Source organism: Nuphar pumila, chromosome 1 (genome assembly GCF_984573655.1).
Source record: "Nuphar pumila chromosome 1, dmNupPumi1.hap1.1, whole genome shotgun sequence".
In the NCBI taxonomy this organism is placed as follows: domain Eukaryota; kingdom Viridiplantae; phylum Streptophyta; class Magnoliopsida; order Nymphaeales; family Nymphaeaceae; genus Nuphar; species Nuphar pumila.
The window spans coordinates 50,280,006-50,305,296 of record NC_143249.1 but is presented as its reverse complement, the minus strand read 5'-3'; the positions used below and the strand labels follow the sequence as shown (position 1 = coordinate 50,305,296).

The window sequence follows — 25,291 nt, the reverse complement described above, 5'->3', positions numbered from 1 at the left end:
TTCCCTTCTTGTAGGTAAATTGAGTCTACCCTTGTGTGTCAAGTCCTACATCATACTTTGGTTCAATTGTGTGTCAGTCTTTAGGATGTCATGTCAATCCAATATTTATGTTGTTTAATGTTTAAAACCCAGTCAAAATCGAGTTCTTGCCTGAGCAAGAACCGATTCGCAATCTCATGTTCAGCCGGTGAAATTAAATCCACCGATTTCAATCCCTAAGCATCCATTGGCTGAACTCTATACACAATGTATATATTATAAATAGTTTTAAGTCTTTTATTTTTTCTGGTTTTTGAATAATTTTAACAGGTCTGGGTGTGATCTAGATGCAGCAAGATCCGTCCACTAGCTGATTCGGTTAGAATTAAGGTTAGTCGATTAGATTAGATTAGATTGTGTTAGCATTGGTTTCATAGGCAGCATTAACATTAGTTTTAAGTTTATTCTAGTCATTAGCAGTAGGTTAACAATAAATTAACATAGCTATTAGGTTGTATTTGATGTTGCATAATTAAAATTAATATGATTAAGGTGCTAGGTGTGATAGATAATTTTTTAGTAAACCGAGTGGTCTAAAATTTCTAAATTCTTTGTTAGTTGGTATGTATTTCAATTAGGTTATTTAAGTTAGATTAGGTCACGTATTTTTCAGCAATAGAGTCATTAGGTTAGTAAAGATATGTTGGCATCATTTTTATTTTAGTAAGCATTGAATTTTACTTAGGTCTGAAAAAGAGTGTAGTGGGGCATTTTAAGAAAGTAGCGTCACTTGTTTTTTTTAGGTTCTCATAGGTAATTTGTGCATTATTATTATTTTTTACAATCTTTGACTTTTGATTAGTATTTTCAGCAATTTTAGTGTAGTGTTGTCTTAGCAATATTAGATGTTGCCTTCTAGGGTGGATTGTAGTAAATAGGAATTTTTGGTATGATAGTGTATAGGTAATTTTTGTGTGTTGACTTATTGCATAGGTTTTTCAAATTTGTGAGTGGTATCTTAGATAATCTTTCATTCCTTTGTTCAGCCTTAGGCAAGTTAGATATTTTGAAATAATAGGCTAGCATTTCCTTTAAATCATCACATCAATAGGGTTAGCAATTGTATTTTAGCCAAAACAATGTAGGTGTTTTAGGAAGTTTAGTTGCTTGCTGTTTTTAGTCTTAGGAAAATTCGATGTGTTGGGTTAATTATTAATGTAGTACCATTGTTTCTTTTGGTAAGTATCAATTTGTAATTTGGTGCCTTTGTAAAAAATTTAGCAAGTTTTGATTTTTTAGATAGGATGTGTAAAATCATGTTGTGTTTTTGGTAATAATTGACTTGGTTAGATTTTGAAAATTTTGTGTGTTAAGTTTAGGTAAGTATTCAATGTGGTAAGTTAGGATTGGCAATTAGTGTATCCTTGTATTTAAAAATTTTTGTTTAGTAATAATTGGTTTTCAAAATTCGTGTGGTGCACTAACTTAGGTAAGTAATTCATTTCCCGTATTGAGTCTTAGGTAAATTTCCAATTTTGAATTCTTAGAATATTCTCCTTCTTTAGTTCAATGTCCTAATTAGGGTTAGTGTAGACGTTGCAAATCTTGTGTTCAAATGCTCTCCCTTCACGTTTCTTGAATTAATTTTAGTAAGGGAGTTTTATTCAATGTAATTGATTTGCTTCCTCTATTTAATTAGTTAATCAATTGTTATTCTCTTGTCAATAATATTTAGATACCTAGTGGGGTTCTCTAGGGGGTGTGATCCTAAGTCAAAGTCAAATCTAAAACCATCCCTTTAGTGCCCTAGTTAGGTCAACTAACCCAAGTTAGGTCAACTAATCTTAGTTAGGTCTAAGTTAGCTTTTAACTTTAATCTAAAGTTAGTTGTAAATTCAATTTTCTTTTTTGAGTTAAGTAGTTAGTTTACATTAAATTGAGTAGATTAGGTTAGCTAATTTCATTAGTTTAAATATTCTAACTATTAGTTGTGTTTTAGTTAAGTTAGTTTAGCAATAGCGTGTAATGTAGATTTGATTTAGAACTACTTTGTTTAATTTATTGAGGTTTGCATAGTTAATTTAATTGATTCCATTTACTGATATTTAGTCTAGCCTTAGGTTTGTATGTCTATTTTTTCAAGTGTTTTGAGTTATTAGTGCATGAATTAAATTAGTGAAAGTGAATAGTGCACTGAATTTCAAAACCAGATTTTGCACCAATTTGTAGTTGTTTTTTATGAGCATTTTTTCTGAAATTTTTGTTGTATTCTCTTCATTGGTGTGTTAACTGTCAACTAACCAAAAACCAGCTCAATTGGAGTTGATTTGGTTTGACTTTTTAAGCGTTTTTTAAAATTAGGTTTTTAGTGTTTTTGAATTTTAGGACAAACAATTTCTTGGATTTTATCAAATTTGATACGCTTATATACGAAGATTTTGGATGATTTTTTCAATTCTGTAAAGTTTAAAAGATTCTTGAATCTGTCAGAAATAGAACAAAAGGAAAATCAACAAAATCGGACTTTGTTTGAGCCTCCAAATAGTCTATTTTCAAAAACTTATCAGATTTCAATTTTGCACTACATTGAGGGCAAAACAGTCTTTTTGTTACTTAGTTGGTTTTCGATAGTTTTTCTTATTTTTCTGCATATTAGTTAGTGCATTTACAGTAGTTAGTTTAGTTAGATTTAATAGAATTAGTTGATTTAGTTAGATATTGCATTTTAGTTTATTTTTATTTTTTTATTATAATTTAATTTAGTAATTAATTTTAGAATTAGACTTAATTGTAATTTTGACATTATTTATAGTATTTCCGTTACTAACTTTTATTCTCTGTTGTTTTAGGTTGATATGTTTACGATAGGTCAAAAGGTGTATCCATTTTGAAAGTGCGAATGCAGATACATGAAATGATAGAAATGCCCCTGTAATCTGGAGAAGCTTGATCACCTTATTTTAGGATTTGTTATACTTAATTTTTATTTTGTACTTAGTTGTAATGTTTAACTTAGTTGTAAACATTTATAATATTAATAAATTAAAAATTTTAGATTTAATTTGAATATTCTTTCGTTCTCTGAGGATTCGACCCATACTCGCTACATTCATGGAAAGTCATTTTTTATTATTTTTGGTTAATGATTTTCCAAATATTTCATTGAAAAATATCTTTTAAAAATACCACTACAAAAAGATCAATCAAATTTTGGCGCCGTTGCCGGGAAACGACAATTATATTCTATTATTTCTGATATTTCAGTTTATTAATATTTATTTAGTTAGTTATTTTTATTTGTTTTAGTTAGTAGGATTAGTTAGTACATATAGGTTTTAACATAGTTAGTAAATATAGGATTCACATGTTGTTGTCTTAGGATTCACTGAATTACATGATTCAAGGAGCAAATAGACAGGTGAGTTTAGATAACATAGCTTATGATTTTTTGTATTTGCTAAATTTGCTAATTTAGATTTGTTTTTGTAGAATAATTTTGACATAATTTAGATTATTTGATTGTTAGTTACTTGCATTTTTATGAATTTCTGTTGCATGTTTCGTCTACTTAGGTAGAATCTTAGCAGAAATTGTGTATCATATGTATATATACTAGAAATAGAATTTTGTTTTATTTGATTTGATTTGATTTTTGCTTGAATTTTATTGTTGTCATGCATGAATGCTTTATCATTTGATGCTTCAGTGTATGAGTCTAGGTTATCAGACACAGAACATGGCTTCGGGAGCAAACCATTGACCAGATCAGCAGAAAACTATGCATTCGTATATGCATAGTGGTGGTGCGAAGTCAATCAATCATCAACTCAAGAGGCCCTGCACCTAACAAGTTATATCTATCCTTTCTTCCGTATTCAATTTATGTTCTTTAGTGTGCATCTGCATTACATGTTTACATTTTTGTATGCCACTAGGGACAATGTCATTCAAGCATGGGGGGATGGTTTAGATGCACACTTAAAAAAAAAATCTCTTCAGGTAGCTTATAGCTTAAACTCATAAAATTAGGTCTTTAAGAAATAAGTTTGTAGCATATATGAATGTTTTTGACATAATCTGTCAATTTAAAAAATTTTAAGCCCCATGTAATTTTTTTTTTCTAAACTAATCTAAAAAGAGTAGTTATTTATGTAAAATTTAAAGAAAAGATAGTATTTGAATGTTAAAATTGTTTTGTATCACTAAAGTACAAGTATGCATAGTATATTTTGAAAAACTAAGCAAATGAAAATATAGAAAAATGAGCTTACAAAGAAAAAGAGCTTATGTTTAGTCATTGATGTCTTCGCGATTCCCAGTAGCTGAGCTCAGATACAAGTTGAAGTGTCTGAGTCTCATGATGAAAAGGATAACGAAGGAGATCATCTTCTGGTCTAATAGATATTTGTGGCCTATTTGGTTTGAGCAAGTAGTGTCTGAAGGGTGTTTTACACCTGGTGCCCTAAAACCACCTGGTTTGGGAGTCACTGACTCGAAAGCTCATTATATGGACTTTATAGAAAAGCCTAATAGATATAGACATTGCACATGACATGAGGTCTAATGACTCGAGCAATTAAGTCTGAGGGATATTCTGTATCTGGTGCCCTAAGGTCATTTAGCCTGGGAGTCACTGACCCAAAGCTCGCTACATGAGTCATAAAACTGGAAATTTAAAATAGTGCTCGACTGAAAAATTGAAAAATTGAACAATGAAAATCAAAAGAAAAAGAATAAGCTTAATAAAAAATTCATTGCTTAAAAATAATTGTGAAATACTGTGCAAAAAATATACAAGTGATGATAAATGAATAATAACATGATAATACTTGACTTTCTGAGAAAATTCATAGATAATTACAATTTTAGAAAGATGAAAGGAAAAAGTTTTTACTGTGGAGGCATAAAAATTCTAAACATGTTTTGAGAATGTAAATTACATGAAATATTTGCTTAAACTAATTTCTTAATTGCCTAATATTTTTGAAAAAGAATTTTTATTTCCTGCATGACATTGATGTTTGTGGGTAGCATCATTGCAAACCCTCACGAGACCTTACTCGTCCACTGGGGTAACCCAGGGGTTTAAAGAGCCTGTTGCATGAGATAAATGCAACCGTGATTCCTACAAAAGTGAGTTAGGCCATTTAGGATTTGTATTTTATTTTTATTTGCATATTTGTTTATTTTTTAGTTTCATAACTTAGATAGTTTAGTTTAGTTTGTTAAGGGACTAAAAAACATTCAAGCATGGGGGTATTTGATGATGCATAAAATGCACATCATTTTTATAGAATATTCATGCATTTTTATGTGTTTTAAAGGCTTAGAACCCATGTATTGATGCATTTAGATGCAAAGAGGTCACTGTTAGAATTTCACTTGAATCAGAGTTAAAACGAATAAAATATTACATTTTTAGGGTTTTGGATCGGTTTTCAAGGCAGAACGGATCTAGATCTGACCCAAGAGCTCAAGTTTGGACCTTGGACTGGATCCAAACCTTAAATATCTGAAACCCACATGATCCAAAGTATTTTACAATAATATTTTCTGAAAACCCCCTCTTTCTAACCCATTTAGGTACCTAATTGTAAATAATATGTAGTTTAGCATTTAGTTGAAAGCTAACTTTAGAATTAGGTAGTTTTTTGAATTAGGTCTAACTTAGGGGTATAAATAGTGTGGAAAAAGAGGGTTCCATGTTTTTGGAGCTAGAAAAATGCCCCCCCCCCCCTAATCCCTTCTCTCTCCCCCTTTCATTCTCTCACCTCTTTACCCTTTTCTTTTCTTCTTTTCTTCTTTTCATCTTATTTCTCTTCTCTCTCCTCCTTTTCTTTTCTCCACATTGTTTTGTCATTCCTTCTTGTGTTTATGCTGTATTTTTTCAAGCTGCAGACCTAAGGAAGTTGTCCCCATCAGTGTGTCGTCTACATCCACGGGGAGGATCGATCCTCTCCCCAACGCGGTCTTCTTCTTCTTCTTCTAACCCTTTTGAATCAACTTCCGAACGGGTGCAGCAGCAAGGAGCCATTGCGTAAGTGTGCAAGGTTGTGCTGGGCGTGAATCTAAGCTCCATCAACCGCTCTACCTCACTCCCTCCCTTGTTGGACAACCCTTGAGGTATGTTCTCTCATCCCCTTCTTCTAGGTAAATTGAGTCTACCCTTGTGTGTCGAGTCCTATGTCATACTTTGATTCAGTTGTGTGTTAGCCTTTAGGATGTCGTGTGAGTCCAATATTCATGTTGTTTAATGTTTAAAACCCAGTCAAAATCGAGTTCTTGCCTGAGCAAGAATCAATTTGCAATCTCATGTTTAGCCGGTGAAATCAAATTCACTGATTTCAATCCCTAAGCATCCATCGGCTGAACTCTGTACACAATGCATATATTGTAAATAGTTTTAAGTCTTTTATTTTTATTTTTCTGGTTTTTGAATAATTTTAACAGGTCTGGGCGTGATATAGCTGCATCTAGATCCGTCCACTAGTTGATTCAGTTAGAATTAAGGTTAGCCGATTAGATTAGATTGGATTGTGTTAGCATTAGTTTCATAGGCAGCATTAACATTAGTTTTAAATTTATTTTGATCATTAGCAGTAGGTTAACAGTAGATTAACATAGCTATTAGGTTGTATTTGATGTTGCATAATTAAAATTAATACGATTAAGGTGCTAGGTGTGATAGATAATTTTTTAGTAAACCGAGTGGTCTAAAATTTCTAAGTTCTTTGTTAGTTGGTATGTATTTCAATTAGGTTATTTTAAGTTAGATTAGGTCACGTATTTTTCAACAATAGAGTCATTAGGTTAGTATAGGCATGTTGGCATCTTTTTTATTTTAGTAAGCATTGAATTTTACTTAGGTCTGAAAAAGCGTGTAGTGGGGCATTTTAAGAAAATATCGTCACTTGTTTTTTTTAGGTTCTCATAGGTAATTTGTGCATTATTATTATTTTTTACAATCTTTGACTTTTGATTAGTGTTTTCAGCAATTTTCGTGTAGTGTTGTCTTAGCAATATTAGATGTTGTCTTCTAGGGTGGATTTTAGTAAATAGGAATTTTTGGTATGATAGTATAGGTAATTTTTGTGTGTTGACTTTTTGCATAAGATTTTCAAATTTGTGAGTGGTATCTTAGATAATCTTTCATTCCTTTGTTTAGCCTTAGGCAAGTTAGATATTTTGAATCAATAGGCTAGCATTTCCTTTGAATCATCACATCAATAGGGTTAGCAATTGTATTTTAGCCAAAACCGTGTAGGTGTTTTAGGCAGTTTAGTTGCTTGCTGTTTTTAGTCATAGAAAAATTCCATGTGTTGGGTTAATTATTAATGTAGTACCATTGTTGCTTTTGGTAAGTATCAATTTATAATTTGGTGCCTTTATAAAAATTTTAGCAAGTTTTGATTTTTTAGATAGGATGTGTAAAATTGTGTTTTGTGTTTTTGGTAATAATTGACTTGATTAGATTTTGAAAATTTTGTGTGTTAGGTTTAGGTAAGTATTCAATGTGGTAAGTTAGGATTGGAAATTAGTGTATCCTTGTATTTCAAAAATTTTGTTTAGTAACAATTGGTTTTCAAAATTCATGTGGTGCACTAACTTAGGTAAGTAATTCATTTCCTGTATTGAGTCTTAGGTAAATTTGCAATTTTGAATTCTTAGAATATTCTCCTTCTTTAGTTCAGTGTCCTAATTAGGGTTAGCGTAGACGTTGCAAATCTTGTGTTCAAATGCTCTCCCTTCACGTTTCTTGAATTAATTTTAGTAAGGGAGTTTTATTTAATGTAATTGATTTGCTTCCTTTATTTAATTAGTTAATCAATCGTTATTCTCTTGTCAATAATATTTAGATACCTAGTAGGGTCCACTAGGGGGCCTGAGCCTAAGTCAAAGTCAAATCTAAAATCGTCCCCTTTAGTGCCCTAGTTAGGTCAACTAACCCGAGTTAGGTTAACTAATCTTAGTTGAGTCTAAGTTAGCTTTTGACTTTAATCTAAAGTTAGTTGTAAATTCAATTTTCTTTTTCGAGCTAAGTAGTTAGTTTACATTAAATTGAGTAGATTAGGTTAGCTAATTTCATTAGTTTAAATATTATAACTATTAGTTGTGTTTTAGTTAAGTTAGTTTAGCAATAGCATGTAATGTAGATTTGATTTAAAATTACCTTTATTAATTTATTGAGGTTTGCTTAGTTAATTTAATTGATTCCATTTACTGATATTCAATCTAGTCTTAGGTTTGTATATCTATTTTTGCAAGTGTTTTGAGTTATTAGTGCATGAATTGAATTAGTGAAAGTGAATAGTGCACTGAATTTTAAAATCAGATTTTGCACCAATTTGCAGTTATTATTTTATGAGCATTTTTTTTGAGTTTTTCTGAAATTTTTGTTCTTTTCTCTTCATTGGTGTGTTAACTATAAACTAACCAAAAATAAACTCAAATTGAGTTGATTTGGTCTGATTTTTAAGCATTTTTTCGAAAATAGGTTTTTGGGATTTTAAAATTTTTGGGACAAACGATTTCCAGGATTTTATCAGATTTGAAACGCTTATATTTGAAGCTTCCGGATGAATTTTTCAATTCTATGAAGTGTGAAAGATTATTGAATCTGTTATAAATAGAACAAAAGAAAAATTAGCAAAATCAAACTTCGATTAGCCCTCCAAACAGTTTATTTTTGAAAACTTGTCAAATTTCAATTTTGAACTATATTGAGGGCAAAATAGTCTTTTTGTTACTTAGTTGGTTTTTTATAGTTTTTCTTGTTTTTATGCATATTAGTTAGTGCATTTACAATAGTTAGTTTAGTTAGATTTATTAGAATTAGTTGATTTAGTTAGATATTGCATTTTAGTTTATTTCTATTTTAATTATAATTTAGTTTAGTAATTAATTTTAGAATTAGACTTAATTGTAATTTTGACGTTATTTGTAGTATTTTCATTACTGACTTTTATTGTCTGTTGTTTGAGGTTGATAAGTTTACGACAAGTCAAAAGGTGTATCCATTCTGAAAGTGCGAATACAGATGCATGAAATGATAGAAATGCCCCTATAATCTGGAGAAGCTTGATCAGCTTATTTTAGGATTTGTTTTACTTAATTTTTATTATGTACTTAGTTGTAGTGTTTAACTTAGTTGTAAATATTTATAATATTAATAAATTAAAATTTTTAGATTTAATTTGAATATTCTCCCGTTCCCTGAGGATTCGACCCGTACTCACCACATTCGTAAAAAGTCAGTTTTTATTATTTTTGGTTGACAATTTTCCAAATATTTTATTGAAAAATATCTTTTTAAAAATACCACTGCAAAAAGATCAACCATTTATACATCAACACTGGTGGAAAGACGATTCATGGATCATACTTGGAAAAGTTGTACTCACTAAATCGCATCCATGAGTATGCATAGATAGTTGTCGCACTTGCACATCTATATGAAAGTTTGAATGAGTGCGAGAATGACAAAAAAATATTGTCAGAATATTGGTGTTGTTGAAGGTATTCATTTTTAATTAACTTTTGATTTATACTCAAACATTATGTAGAAATATATTTGAATTATAGATTGAATCGTGTATATAACAAATGACACTTTATTGAATTGAAGTTTGGAATGTGTTTGAATTGAAGATTGAATTATATATAACAAGTGATTGTGCTATATAGAAGTTTGAAATGAAGATTGAATTGTATATATAACAGGTGACTATGTTAAAATAAAGCTTGAATTTTTTATATAATAAAAAAATTATCAATTTGAAATGAAGTTTGAAGTGTATTTGAATTAAAGATTGAATTGTATAATAACAAGAAAATTCTGAGTTTGAAATGAAGTTTGAAATGTATTTGAATTGTATGAATTTTCTCCAAATATGGGAATTTTTTAGGCAAAGTCTCATATATACATGCGAGTTTCCTTCAAAATAAGTGAATTTCCTCTTTATGTCATAAATTTCCTACTTATATAGAATAGATCGCACGTATACAATACATGAAAATTTCTCTCTCTAAATTTGTGATTTTCTAACTAAATATATCAATTTTCTATGCAAATTCCTACGTATACATCAAAGTTTCCTTCAAAATAAGTGAATTTCATCCTTATATGTGAGATTTCCTCCTTATACACAACATATCGTACATATACAATACATGTGAATTTTCTCACCTAAATTTATAAATTTTCAACGAAATATGTGAATTTCTTATGCAAATTAAACGTAAGCAAATTTATTCCTTATGTGAAAAATTTGCATGTATATAGATTGGATCAAACATATATAATACATGTACATTTCTTCTAAATTTATGAAGTTTCAACTAAATATGTGAATTTCCTATGCAAATTCACACGAAAACGAATTTCCTCCTTATGTGTGAAATTTTGCAAAAGGATGAGAAATTCGTACTTGTATACAATATATGTGAATTTCTCCTAAATTTGTAAACTTCCAACTAAATATGCAAATTCGTACGCAAGCAAATTTCCTTCTGTGCAAAATTTTGCTTAAGGATGAGAAATTTGTACGTATACAGAACAGATCGCATGTATAAAATACATGCAAATTTCCCCTAAATTTGTGAATTTTTAACTAAATATATGATTTTTTATGCAAATTTGTATCCATATATGCAAATTTCTTACCTATATGCAAAATTTTATCAAATATGCGATCTTTTTGCTTTAAAGTTCATTATTACATAATGGATCCGTTTGTTTAAGAATTTAACAATACATATAAATAGAACTAAAATTTACAACTAAAATTCATTTACACACATAACAAAATTGCAAATCATGTCAACCTAATATGCAAAATTATAACAAAAATTTTAAATACAACCATGAATGAACTTTATATCCAAATGACATCCAATTTTTTGTTCATCCTGTCAAAATTAAATTCATATTTTTTATTATCAAAATAGAATATACATAACCATTAATGTATACTTTCAAGAAGGGCTCAACTAACTTCTCCTCAGCATCTGACACCTCATCGTCCTCAACCCTCTCTTCCTCCTTCTTAGCCATCTCTTTGACCTACTGCAAATGGACTTTCTTCCTCTTATATTTATATAATTTCATCATACACTTCCCATAAATAGTTATATCATTTTGAAAAAAAAAAGGTTATTAATATACAACTAACAATAGCTTTCATATAAAAAAATAAAACATGACATACAATATACCTGCGTGAAATTTAATTTTTTGCCTAAGTCCAAATATTGCATGTACATTATGACAAATATTCTATAATCATCCATGTAATAATCATATACTAAGTAAAAAACATGTACATGTATGAATTGAGTTAGCAAACATGTGCAAAGTAATTACGAGTTTATTTGCTTGAGAATATCTTGCACAATATTAGTCATCCAGATAGTGTAAATGTTATAGTTAACTCAGGGCTTTTTTTTGCATAACCTAGGGTTCTTATGAACATAGCAAACCCTGAACGATAAATCTGGTGTTAAATATTAAATAAAATATAGGATTACATAAATAAAATATCCATAACATGGAAGCATACATAATACATCTACAACAACAACCAAACAAAAATACTACAAGGCTATTAACTGTACAGAAAAAAAAAGGTTAAAAAACAATGGTAATCACTGGAATAGAGAGAAAAACTAACTGAATAAGTCGATGAGCGTCGGAATGGAGTAAAAAAACTTTCACAAGAATCACTGCAAAGGTAAAGGGAAAAGAGTTAGGGTTCTAGAGAAAAAAGGGTTAACACTCTTTCTAAATACAAACAAAAAAAAAAGAAAAAAATGAACACAAATGCCTATATATATATATATATATATATATATATATATATATATATATATATATATATATATATATATATATATATATATATATATATATATATATATACAGGTAAATCTGCACACTAAAAAAGAATCTTGCATCACTTAAAATCGACAACCTACGAGAGTCCATGAATTTTGCATCAAAAGTAGACTTTTGCAACCACCAACGTAAAACTCTTGATGAAATTTGCAATCTAAATGCCTATATATGTACAGGTAAATCTGCACACTAAAATAAAATCTTGCACCGCTTAAAGTCGATAACATGCAAAAGTACGTGAATTCTATAATCTTTTTTTGAATTCTGCATCGAAAGGTAGACTTTCGCAACCACCAACGTAAAATTCTTGATGAAATTTGCAAGGGATTTTCACAAGCAATGTCACAATATTCATACTATTTGTGCGAAATTCATGATTTACGTGTAAATATTGTGCAAAATTTATTTTTAGTGAGATTTAGCCAAATCGAAAGAGCATTGCGACGTAACGCACGAAAATCGGGAGATCTGCTTGTGATAAGAGTAAAAAGGTCCCAAAAAAGTTGAGAACCTCAGAAATTTGTCATCATGCGGATTTCAAAATTTATGGGGCATTTGGTGTACAATACAGTCATTTTTGTATATATATATATATTCTAAAATTACGTGGGTCCAGGTTTGAGATTTTATTTTTGTTACTTAACAAAACCCGAATCCAGTTATTAGTTATATGGGTGGGTCTCTGTCAGGGTTGACCCGGCCCTGACCCAAACTGTTGACAGCGCTAAGCGTTCATTGGGCTTATGCACATATTTCTTGGTAAGGCAAGCAAGCAGAGCATGAAGGAAATCACATGATGATAAATGATGATGATCACCCTAGAGGGTTTCCCTTCTAAAAGCTTAAAAGCACCCATCTGCATTCCGAATGGTCATAAGAGGGTCAACACTTTTGAAGGAAATGAAAAGGAGCTAGCAATTGCCTAGGGTGTGTAGACGAGGGGAACCCTTGAATCTCGCTTGAAACTTGCAAAACATTATGGAACAGGACTCCGTAACAAGCACAAATTGAAATGCAATTCAAGCAGGGCAGACTTATAGGCCCAATGAAACGGTCGCATAAATACACACGATACCACATTTAAGCGGGACTCGGGTTGGATGTAGGCAATCGACCTAATCGGATGTGATCTAATCCGACCTGAATTCAGACTCGGAGTTGGATAGAATCAGCTAAAACCGAACCCAAATCAGATTATCGTAAAATCTGACATTCACATGTTTCCAGATTAGAATCTTAGTCGGATTCAAACTCAGAATCTGATGCAAAATCTAGTGTTGAATCTGGATTCCATTACCAATCGGATCCTACTTTGACTACCAGATCAGACTAGTCGGATTTGGATTGAGGTTGACACCCCTAGCTCTAAGGAAGCCCGTTCTTATGTTTTTGGTAACTACCCAAAGAAGGGTGATTTTACCGTGGGCTCTCATGAGAGGAAAAACCAAGAGATTTGAGAGGGAAAATAAGGAAGAAAAAGATGGAGAGAAGCTTTGGCTATTGAGGACTTTTCTTGAGCTTATTTTCTTTGAAATGCTCAAAGACGGCTTATTGGGCTTGCAACAAAGAAGAACCAAGTTGTGTGGTCTTGGGTTTTGTTTGAAGGTTTCAGGTTGAAGTAACGAACTTGACTACGTATTTGGTGTAAAAGCATAAACTCAAGCACAAAGTAAAATGGCAAACTTTTATTCAGGTGTGCAGAAAAGTAATATTGTCAATATATTCTGAAACCTTATGCAAGATATTGTGGGAAAATGATGAGGTTGAACCATGGCCTAACTGCAGCAAAAAAAACTGTTTGCTTCAGAGGCATCGCTTCAATATGGGACACCGGAAGTTAAAAATCAGAGCAAAAAGGCAAGCTATCTCTTATATTTCTTCCACAACCAAGGCATAGGATATGGAAGCCCCAACCTTGGACTATTCCAAAAAGGCTAACTTATCATTTCAACAGACCAAAATCCCCTGAAATTGCATTCATTATCAGTTTTCTTTAGCAAAGATGCAGCAACTTTGCCCTTTCCTCTTATCACAATGGTGGCGTTACTCCTTTTAGCGAAATCTGGAACCTTGGCATCAGGTAAGACACCACCTTATCTAGCGACACGGGTTAAGTTGTCTCTGACGCTATTTATACGGATCTTGAAGAGGATATCCTACATCTAAGTCTTCATCAACAATGAATTCTCCAGATTCAGACCTGAGGTCTTCATCAGCTCTATACTCTCTCCAAGATGGCTGCATTACTTGTAAAAGATTGAACCTCTTATAAATCTACAGCATTCTAACAGCGGGCAAATATGGTCATGTAAAATATGAAGTGCCTCGAGCAGTTCTGAGCAGGCTGCGAATGTTAATTTCTCACACTGAAATCTTAGACAAATAGTTGAGAAGGATAAAACTATCCAACAAATGACAAAGACTTCGGCATAATATAGCAACTGAGTTAGAACAATGATTAACTTTTCTATTATCCCAAAACTAAAAATTCCCATTTGTTTCAGGTGTCTAATTTTTCTTTTTTCAGGTTCCCAACCTTTGTTAGGGATGTCATTTTCTGTAACAGAGGCAAACCATTTAAGATTTCATTCTATCACATTGAATTAAGACTGGTACATAATACACCAGAATGCTGCTAAGTTATCCAACAAACTACTATCCTGAACAGGAATACAACTGAATGAAACAGGTAGGAACATACCCAGCTAGTCAATTCCTTGACAAGAAGTTTCGACACTAATAGAAACCAGAATAGCAAAGATTAGAAGAAACAAAAGTTTTTGATAAATACTCTTATAAGCCCTTCAAAACCTGCAGTTTGAGAATAAGCAACCATACCATAATTGCAGAAGGAAAGAATGGTGTGTATATGTGCTTCAATGTTGAGATGATAATCCAAACTGATCATCATACATTAGAAACATGCATTGAACATACTCCAAACATACACCTACTTGGGGAGTCATTTTAATGTCAATGTCCAAATGACTCGATTAAACAAGTTAAATTGGAAGGATCAAAACCATTCTGTGAGACTCAACTACTTAGCAACTTCATGTCAATGGTACACGGATGTTAGTTGTGTGTGTGTGTGTGTGTGTGTGTGTGTGTGTGTGAGAGAGAGAGAGAGAGAGGCAGGCCAACACAAAATCTTTGCAAAACAAATTTCACTTTAACAACAGTACAGTAGAGAACATTGTCCAATCAAGAAAGACTAAAATCTCATTCCTCATCTCCTCATAACCTAAAGAGCTACGGATCTATTCCATGCAAGAAAACTGAAGAGGATATTTATTTTGGAGGTAAACAACTTGAACAAACCCCTAGCCAACTTTTCTGTCGTATGTTGAATAACCCAGAAAGGAGGAGCTAGGACCCAAGTGCTGGGACATTTTTTCGAAAAGGCAACCATAACAGCTGTTACAAGGATTTTGCAGTTGCAATGACATTATCAACAGTTAAACCAAACTCTTTGTAGAGCGTTCCTGCAGGAGCACTGGCACCAAAGCGGTCTATCCCAACAGACTTCCCCTTCTTTCCCACAATCTTTTCCCACCCGAATGTGGATCCTGCCTCAACACTTACTCTAGCAGTAACAGACTCGGGAAAAACGCTCTCCTTATACTCGTCTGACTGTTCTTCGAACAGCTCCCATGAGACAAGGGATACTACACGAACAGTTTTCCCCTCCTTTCTGAGGGCATCAGCTGCTTTTGCAGCAATCTCCAACTCAGAACCAGTGCCTGTCAGAATGATATCTGGATTGTTCCCTGTAGAGTTGTCACTAATAGTGTATCCACCCTTCTCAACTCCCTCAATGCTTGTTCCAGGAAGTTGTGGAAGCTTTTGACGCGAGAGAGCAAGGATTGAAGGTCTCTTCCTGTTGAGAACTGCAACCTTGTATGCACCAGCAGTCTCATTACCATCTGCTGGACGGAGCATTAGAATGTTAGGCATCGCTCTGAAGCTTGCCAAATGCTCAATAGGTTGGTGGGTTGGACCATCTTCTCCAAGACCAATGGAATCATGGGTCATCACGTAAATCACTCCTGCCTCACTCAAGGCAGAGATTCTCATGGCTGCCCTCATATAGTCAGTGAAGACAAAGAAAGTTGCACAGTATGGGATCAGGCCACTGCCGTGATGAGCAATTCCATTGCAGATGGCCCCCATAGCATGTTCTCTTACCCCAAAACGGACATTGCGCTCCTCAGGTGTGTCCTTTTGGAAGTCCCCAAACATCTTCAGCAATGTCATATTTGAAGATGCAAGATCTGCACTACCACCAAGGAGACCAGGGAGTGCCTTTGCAAGTGCATTGAGGCATTGTTGAGATAGATTTCTGGTTGCATCAGCAGGACTCTCTGGGGTGTAAACCTGGAAATAGAAAGGTAAATGAGCCAATGAATGTCACAGAAGGCTACACATCAGTGTGAAATTCTCTCCCTTTTTTCCTTTTTTCTTGACATCAAAGTGCTAAGAAAAAAGTTCAGAAATAATGGCAGAACAAAGGAACAGCTAAAAGTAGCTAGGCTCGTCCTACTCACAGGAAGAGCCTTCTCCCAGCCATCTGGAAGTTGACCAGAAATAAGTTGCTTAAGTTCAGCTGCTGCTTCTTTGTATTTCTTCTCATACTCTGCGAATTTAGCCTGCCATTCGGCTTCCAGTGCAGCCCCCTGAGGGATGTGACGGCTCCAATGACTGAAGAAATAAAAAACAGAGGGAGAAGTAAATCCAAGATCAGATTCTTAGTAGCAAGTTCTACCACACAATAATTTCAATTTTTGGCCAAGGAGATATTTTTCAATAAGAAAAGCTACCTCTTCACATCATCAGGCACATGGAAAGGCTCGTAGGGCCATCCGAGATTCTGCCTGGTTGCATCAACTTCTTTGGCACCCAAGGCACTACCATGTACACTGTATGTGTTTGCCTTATTTGGTGAACCATATCCTATGGTCGTTGTCACCTGAAACAAGAACATGTTATCAACAAACCTCTAGAAGTTTGATTTGGAACATTCAAAACACTTTCAGTTAAAAAAATAGGCAGGGGAGCGACAAGTGCCGAGCATATGCTCTCCGCTATCACGTCCCCACGAACCTTGATCAAGGTGGGTTTGTCCTTAACAGCCTTCGCCTCTTCGATGGCTGCTCTGATATCATCATATCCAGTATTCCCATTCTTCACCCAGATAACATGCCAACCCAATCCCTCGAAACGAGTATCAACACTCTCAGTAAACGCGATCTCCGTATCTCCGTCAATGGAGATATGGTTGTCATCATAAAACGCGATCAGCTTCCCAAGTCCCCAGTGCCCAGCCAGTGAGCAAGCTTCATTAGAAATGCCCTCCATTTGACATCCATCCCCAAGTATCACGTATCTGGCAGTAGCACCAATACACCACAAATCCATGAGAAACTAATCAGCCATAGGGAAATATCACAAACTACGCCCAAGGAATCACTAAGAAAAATGAGAGAATGAAGATTACGTGTAGTGATCGACGATGTCAATATCAGGCTTGTTATAACGAGCAGCCAAGTGTTTTTCAGCAAGTGCCAATCCAACAGCGTTGGCGATACCCTGACCCAGAGGACCTACACGGAAAGGAAATAAAGCATTGTTTTCAGCAACAACCAAGCTCTGTTCTTCCGTTTCCTCTTAATTGCTTTATGAATTTGTGGGAAGGAGAAAATTTTCATCTGTGGTGTAAAAGAGATGCAAACCTGTTGTAACCTCGATTCCAGGAGTCTCGAAATTCTCCGGATGCCCAGGCGTTTTGCTCCCCCACTGTCGGAAAGCCTTTAAATCCTCTTCCTGAAAAAGAATTGGGTTAAAAAAACAGCATGCTTGAAACTCTATCAACCAAGAAACACCAGCGCAGACAAAAAGATATTTCAAGAAGATGGGAGACTGATGCCTTTAGATCCGAAAACAAACGATCTATAAAAGCAGAAAAGGTTTCCAATTCCGACTAACTAAAAGTCATAAACAGGAAAAGGGGAAGATACAAACAGAGAAATCGATATTTTTTTGTACCAAAAGTTGGATCTCTGATCCACACGCTCCATTTTCACCAGAAAACGACGCGCTTTCATATCAGCGATAGCGAATTGATCAAACAAAGAAAGAGAAGTGAAAAGAAAAAGAGCGAACCTTGACGCTGTCGTAGCCAGAGAGGTGGAGAAGAGCATACTGAAGCATGCAGCCGTGGCCGGCGGAGAGGACGAAGCGGTCCCTGTTGAACCAGTAAGGGTTCTTGGGGTTGTAGCGCATGACCTCGTCGTAGATGATGTGGGTCATGGGAGCGCAGCCCATTGGGAGACCCGGGTGCCCCGAGTTCGCCTTCTCCACGGCATCGATGGCCAGGAACCTGATGGCGTTGACCGACTTCTCGACCAGGGAATCGCTAGCCTTCTGAACCGCAGGCGAGGTCGTCTCGACAGCCGTGGCACTGGGTGTTAGTAGACGCTTGTTGCCGCTCACGCTCTCGACCTTCTTCGCACTCCTCGACCCGCTGCTGCTGCGCAGCGATTTCACGTTGGAGCCGAAGATGGAAGTGGTCAGGCTGAAGCCACCGGCGCGCCTCTCCGGCTGCGGCCGCTGGATGCAGCGACTCACCACCGATCCGCCGGCCACGGTCAGAGAGGAGCAAGCCATTCTTTCTTTGTTGTTCCTGTGACTGATCGATCGTTCGAACGACCGCCGGCTAAACGGAAAGACCGGCTGATCTCCGTCCGAGGAATTAAAAGCAAACAGGCCTTGCAAAGACTCCTCCGCTGCTTCACTTATTACCTGATCAGTGGGAGCAAATATAACTGGCGACTCTCTTCCACACCCAACCAATCCTAATCTGCCGCTGGTTCTCTACCTCGATCCACCGTCCAAACGGTACATTCGTTTGTGAATCTCAAATCTCCACCGTTGGGAAAGGGTAGCGAACCCCTGCCCTTCGTTTTTCTGTCTCGCTTTTTTCGCCTTTTTTTTATTTCTGTTTATATATATATATATATATATATATATATATATATATATATATATATATATATATATATATATATATGTGCTTTTTGGGGAAAAAGGGGTTTGTTTAGTAGTGTGTGGGCCTCGGCTCAGGCCGCCTCACCTGGTAGTCAAAATCTGCTCGGTTGGGTGGGTTGCTTTAGCACATCTTGGGTTGGTGAATCGGATACCAAGTTTGTCAATCCGACAGCTTATATTATTTCCTTTGTGGGTTGGTGAGTTGAAGCATAACTTAATTCCACCCTTCATTCTGTGATCACACTATAACCATTCTTTTTCTCTTCAGGTTCAATTCCCATGCCCAAGACGTTAACCGTTGAGGTATCGAAAGGTCGGTAGCTTTTCTGTAAATCAGGCGGTTGTCGTCGCCGTAGCGAAGAGTTGCCGAATGGGATTTCCAACCGGCAACAAGATCAACTTGGTAGTTGGTACCCCACCTTTAACCAAACAGCAGGATTAAGGCTGCACATGAGTAGAGTTCGAGCCGAGCTTGCACTGGCTAGGCTTGACAAGCTCGACTCCGCTTGTTAGAAAAAACAAGGTGTTCAAGATCAAGTTAGAGTTATGCTTGTCTCTACTCAAACCGGATATTTTAATTCTAAAAGTTTTGGAATCCATGTAAAAAGATATCGAAATCAACAAAAAAAGTAATGGGATTTGAATGGGCCACCTTCTCTTCTTCTTGTTTATTTCATTAACAAAACATATACATATGTAAAAGCCATATATTTATATAACTCTACGAGCTTAATCGGGCTTATCAAGGTTAACTCGATCGTTTGATCAAGCTTAGCTCGTTTATGTGTACTAAGTTTGAGCTCATGCTCAAGCCCGGTTCATTTGTTTTTTTAGACAAGTTTAAGCATAACTTAAACAGCCACTCAACGAACTCAGCTTGTTGTGCAGCCCTAACAAGGAAACTAAGGACAAACCAACGGGTACTTAGTCATGTTCGAATCTGTTCAAACAGTGAATATGCTCATTGTGGGTTTAGTAAAAGAGAGAGGATCACGTCAGAGGTGCCTTGGATGTGGCTCATATTAAAAATGAATTACACTCATCAAAACAGTGAATATGCTCATTGTGGGTCGTTCATTTTAAAACATTAAGATATCGTCCATCCAAAACTCCAATTACATGGAGAAGAAGTGTGGGGCCCATTCAAGTGATAGGCTCGATCGAAGCACACTCTGACCTGATCTCATCTCTAAGGGCATGTTTATAGGCTCGATCGAAGCACACTCTTACCTGATCTCATCTATAAGGGCATGTTTGGAAGTGATAAGAGATGAAAAAACCGTATGGTTTTTTCAATCCTTTCCTTCAAGAAAAACTTTTTCTTTTAGAGATTTGAAAAAAAAAATACATTTTTTTGATAAGAAACATTCCTCAAAGCGAGAGGTGGAAAAATGTTTTCTACATACCAAGAGAAAATGGTGAGTGTTGATGATTATTTTTGAGGTTCAGAAAGATGAGACTTACCTGGATTATGTAGAATCCGTTTTTAAAATCATAGGAGATGTCGTTACAAGCTCCGATCATCCTTCGCCTTACAAGAAGGTAAAGATGAGGCAAGTTTCTTAAATTTATGTAGCTCAAATTGCTCAATCGTGGATTGCAATATATAAACAAACACAAAAATGTATATAAATAACTAATCCAAATAATAAAGAAGATTGAAATAAATAGATTAGAGATGTGAAGAAATACCTTTTTCAGACTCGAAGGTTTTTTCTATCGTTCAAGCTCATTTTTTTGCTCATTAGCACCTTCATGTACGTATGTGCTTTCTTCAATGGCGTATGGACAACATGTTGGCAGGGCTAAAGTAGACGTGTTCTTGCAGGACCGACACGTAGGTATAGGATTTCCCAATTTTCATATCCCTTTGAGGTATAGGGGTGAGCCCCTATTTATAGAGTTCAGTACACTCATCCAAGAGAGTCCTCGTACGAAGACTCGTTCAGGAGGAGTCCTCCCACCATACAAGATGTGAGGGGTAGTTGGAACCAGATATGGAAAGCTTGGGACTTATCTGCATGTTTGGTACAACAGATGACAGTCGTGTTGTGTCGTCCCCTAGCAGATGGCACTCCTTGTTCTATCGCTCAACAACAGATGACGTTCTGGTTCTGCCATCTAGTAATGGTCGGTGGTGCATGTTCTAGTGTCTAGTTATAGGGGTCCAATTCTGGTACCTGCAAACACTTTATCTTCAACAAAAGGTTAGCAATTAGGTATCATAAAATTTTTTATATCTACAAATGCATCTCTTTGTCATTAATTGATGTGATTCTATTTATAACAAAGAAGTAAACACTCAACACTCAAGGCTTGTAACACTAGGTCATCAGGACTAAATGTGGTCCTACCGAACGAGGTCGGGCTAGTGTCCAAAAGAAAACTGGATTATAGAGACTGTAATTGGTCTCGCCAAACGAGGTTGATGCCAGCATCTAAGAGGAAGAGTTGGACTGTTGAGACCATTAGGGATCTCACCGAACGAGGTTGAATTAGTTCGAGAACAACTAGATTGCTAAGACCAATTGGTGATCTTGCCGAGCGAGGTCAGTGCCAGTGTCAAGAAGTGAACTAGGTTTTTGAGACCATTTGTAGTCTCGCCAAGCGAGGTCGGGCTTGTTTGAGAAACACTTTGTTTAGAAAAAAAATGTTGGGCGTCAGATAGGGATAGCACAAGAGAAATGTTTCTCCCTTTCATACCTTTTAGGCCCATTTTTTATTTTTTGATCCCCTTTGAATGATTTTTCTTTTGAGAATTCATGAGGGCAAATATCAGGAGTCTTATACGTTTTGTGGGTTCATGGATAAGGTGAAGTTGCCCCAGTTAGGCTTTAGGGTAGAGATAATCTTTCTAAGATGATTAATTTAGACGTAAGACTTTCTGCCCTACTGAGGGGGGCAGGCATACTTCGGGCAGGTAGCACTGAAGAGAGAGTAGATCTTTTTGTGTACTTCTTAGATTGATGATCCCTATAGCTAGACTCTTTGATGCATGCAATGAGATTTTATGATATGTAGTGGGATTCATGAATTTGTAGTAGAGTGAGTAGCTTATGACAGTTATGAATGATTGATCATATAAAATTGAAGATTTTTGCTCTTTCTTAAAAAATTAGAACATTCCTAACAAGTTGATTCTTGTACTTGAGATTCCTACACTTTAAACTTTCTTCTTCTCTGATTTGTATAGGATAGCAACATTCAACTTCATTGAAAATTTTCTTCTCTAATTCTGCCTTGGTTTCAAGCGACTAGTTATAAGGACCTGAGATTAAGTCTCATAGCATTCATGTTAGGTCTGATGGTCTCCACTAAGGATTGAACTCTGAAGGACTAGGGTTTGATGAAAATACATTCAAGTACACCTCTTGCACCTAGATAAGTTTCTTAGAGTTTTTGTTTTTAGCACGAAAGAGTTTTATTCCTCAATTTTGCCATCTTTAACATGGAGCTTGGCAACTATGGGTCCCATGGCTTTTCGGTCCAAAAGGGATGTCATTATTTATTCAACCTCTACCTCCACAGGTCTTATGATCGGAGGCTGTCACCTTGTCATAGGTCTAGAGGTAAGTGTTGGCTTTCTTCTAGCTCTCATTTTTTTTATTCATTCCTCTGCCCTTGAGGCAATCATATGACAAGAGCCTACCACCACGCCATAGATCTAGAGGTGAGTATTAGTTTCTTTTTTTTTAAATGTTTCTCCTTGAGATAAAAGAAAAGACTCCTCAGGAGACCAACCTATGAAGCTTATTAGCATTGAAGGTATTCGACATCCATCTATTTTGGGTTTTCATCGGATCTACATCTGTTCATCAATAATAATTATGTGCCTATATAATTCATCCTTATATACCCATGGGCTAGATCATTGGATTAAAGTTCATTAACTGTATTGTGTCACTTCTTTATCTTTATCTTAAGAATTAGATATCTTATGTGGTAGACTCTCGTGTAAGAATACACTTGCAGTAAGGACCATCCTGAGAAGAGTTGAATCTGTTTTGAAAGGAGATCTTTGATCTTTAATGATCTTTCAATGATATGTCTAGCATTATGATGAAGCTTTATCCTCTCTGTATGACTGTGAGAGTTAAGGTGAACTAGACTGTCAAAACCATTATAAATCTTGTCGAATAAGGTTGGATCAGTTTAAGGATAATTGGATAGATAAGACCATTTGTGGTCTCGCCGAACAAGGTTAGGCCAACATATGGGACAACTGGGATGTGAAGATCGTTATGGGTCTTCTCGAATGAGGTCGAGTCAGTGTCTAGAGTTAAATCAGGCTTTCAAGAATATCTTGATCTTGTCAAACGAGGTCGAGCCAGTTTGGTATGTGTATGCTTGGTTGACAATGGTTCCTTCTTGCCTAAGAAATTTGGCTTTGGATGACTTTACAATACCTTATCTCTGGGTTCTGAATAAGTTGATACTCTTTAAACATGCCTCCACATGATTTTCACCTAAAGGCATAATTGAGAATTGTCTAAAAACAAAGGACTTGACAAAAGCTTCCTTAGTCTTGTCAAAAGAAATAGTATGCTCATGTAACAAAGAAGATAGCTTGGACCTTGAGAGAAAAATCTTTTTAAAAATTTTTATTTTTTATTTTATTTTATTTTTTTGGATTTTCAAGAATTTTTTATTTTTTTTAAATATTTCAAATTTTTTGGATTTTCAAGATTTTTTTTATTTTTTGGACTTTTTATTTTTTGATTTTTTTTTTGAAAAACTACTTACAAGGTCTAGGTCTTTGAGGGTCACCTAGGGTCGTGGGATGGTGACTCATGCTGAAGATCTTTCTTTCCCAATACCATAATGGTTCTGCCCTGTCGTGTGGGAACCTTGTTGTGTCTTCCTTTTATTGAAGGGGAGATGGAGTCTGGGCTACCTTGTACCTCTTTTTGTCTATAGATAAGTTCTTGTAGAGGGAGAGAGTCAGTCAAGTATTGTCTCTCGTGTCTAGTCCTTTTACTGAGCTTATGATGGTTGACCCCTTTTTTGCAGTGCTCCTTCGGGACCCATATAAGCTTTTCTCTTTTGGTCTTTTTTTGTTTGAGCCCTTTGTATCCGAGACCTTGAGTTCTTCTTCTTGGTGTAGTTGGAAGAGATTTTCTTATGACCTTGGGCCTTTTGGAAAGGTTTTTTACTGACACTTGGTTTGAATTGGGTAATGCCCCACTTATAACTAAGCTAGTTAACGGGGTCATTTCTTCTTTTAACCAAATGGTTGTTGTGTTGGTTTGCCTTTTGGGTTTGGACAATGGAGATTGTAGAAAGAGGTTATCCTTTTCTGTGATTGACTTTCGATGCTGAGACGTTGGGGGAGGAACCTCTATATGATTATTGTCTTGTGAGCCCAGATCAATCATGTTTACCTGACTAGCTTTCTAGTTTTCCTATAGAATTCCTCTTGTACCTTCATCCCTCCTTGGTAATAGATCTAGGGTGCTAGAAGCGTTGGGTAAAAACAATTACTACAGATGAGGGCTCATGGAATGTAGACCATTGTGTCGACAGAAGACCCGTGTTCCATATTGTTCTCCGTGAACCAGTTTTCTCTTGCTTTGCAAGCCCAAATCTACGATCATTGTTGCTTGGCTCTGGTTGTTCATCATTCAGAAGTAGTTTCCTACTATCTATGTGGTCTTGGATAATGTGTCTCAGGATAAAACATTCCTCAATGCCGTGTTTCACAACTCTATGGTATCGGCAGTACTTAATCAGGTTAGTTCATTTCATTTGCGGTGGGTTAGATACTTCGAGTAGCTTGAGTAGGCCGCCCTATAATAGCAAATCCATGACTTGTGACATCGGCTGCTCGAACTTGGTGAACGTTTGATCTCTAATCCACTTAGGATTGCCCTCATATCCATTCTCATTTTTCTTCTTTGGGGAGCCATTTTGATTGTCTACCTTCTGCCCCTTATCGTGGTTCATTCTAGAGTTTTGTCTTGAGGATCTTATAGCGTTAACCAGACCCTTAGATAGGTCTGACTTCTTGTAGATATTGTGATCTTTGTTGTGCTTCAGAAACCCATCATATACTCCTCTTTTGATGCCTACCTCGAAGGTTGTAGCTCTCTTAATAAGTTCAACATATGTTTTAACATGAAGTATGTTGATCAAGCTCCGTAGAGGTTGAGAAAAATTATCCATCAGAATGAACGATGCATGAAAATCTATGATTGACTCATTCATCCGGCTGGCCATAGATTGCCATCAGTAGATGAATTCATGAGCATCTTCTACTTTTTTCTGTTTTAGATTGTATAATTGACTTATGGTAGGAAGTGCCTTAATGTTAAATTTGAACATCTCCATGAATAGGTTGATGACCTGCTTAAATTCTCTAATGTTTTGGAGGTT

The 25,291-nt window shown here is 35.4% G+C and overlaps 1 protein-coding gene across 1 annotated transcript; it reads right to left on the bottom strand.

The window, feature by feature from the left end:
- Positions 1-15,024: 15,024 nt before the first annotated feature.
- On the bottom strand, positions 15,025-18,845 carry LOC149848910 (transketolase, chloroplastic-like). The gene is made up of 7 exons (XM_089998074.1): positions 18,035-18,845; positions 17,605-17,695; positions 17,370-17,475; positions 16,976-17,258; positions 16,693-16,841; positions 16,420-16,573; positions 15,025-16,249 (listed from the first exon to the last, which is right to left on the bottom strand). Exons 1-7 carry the CDS (start codon positions 18,536-18,538, stop codon positions 15,293-15,295), a joined length of 2,244 nt encoding a protein of 747 aa, XP_089854200.1. The 5' UTR covers positions 18,539-18,845; the 3' UTR covers positions 15,025-15,292.
- Positions 18,846-25,291: the final 6,446 nt, after the last annotated feature.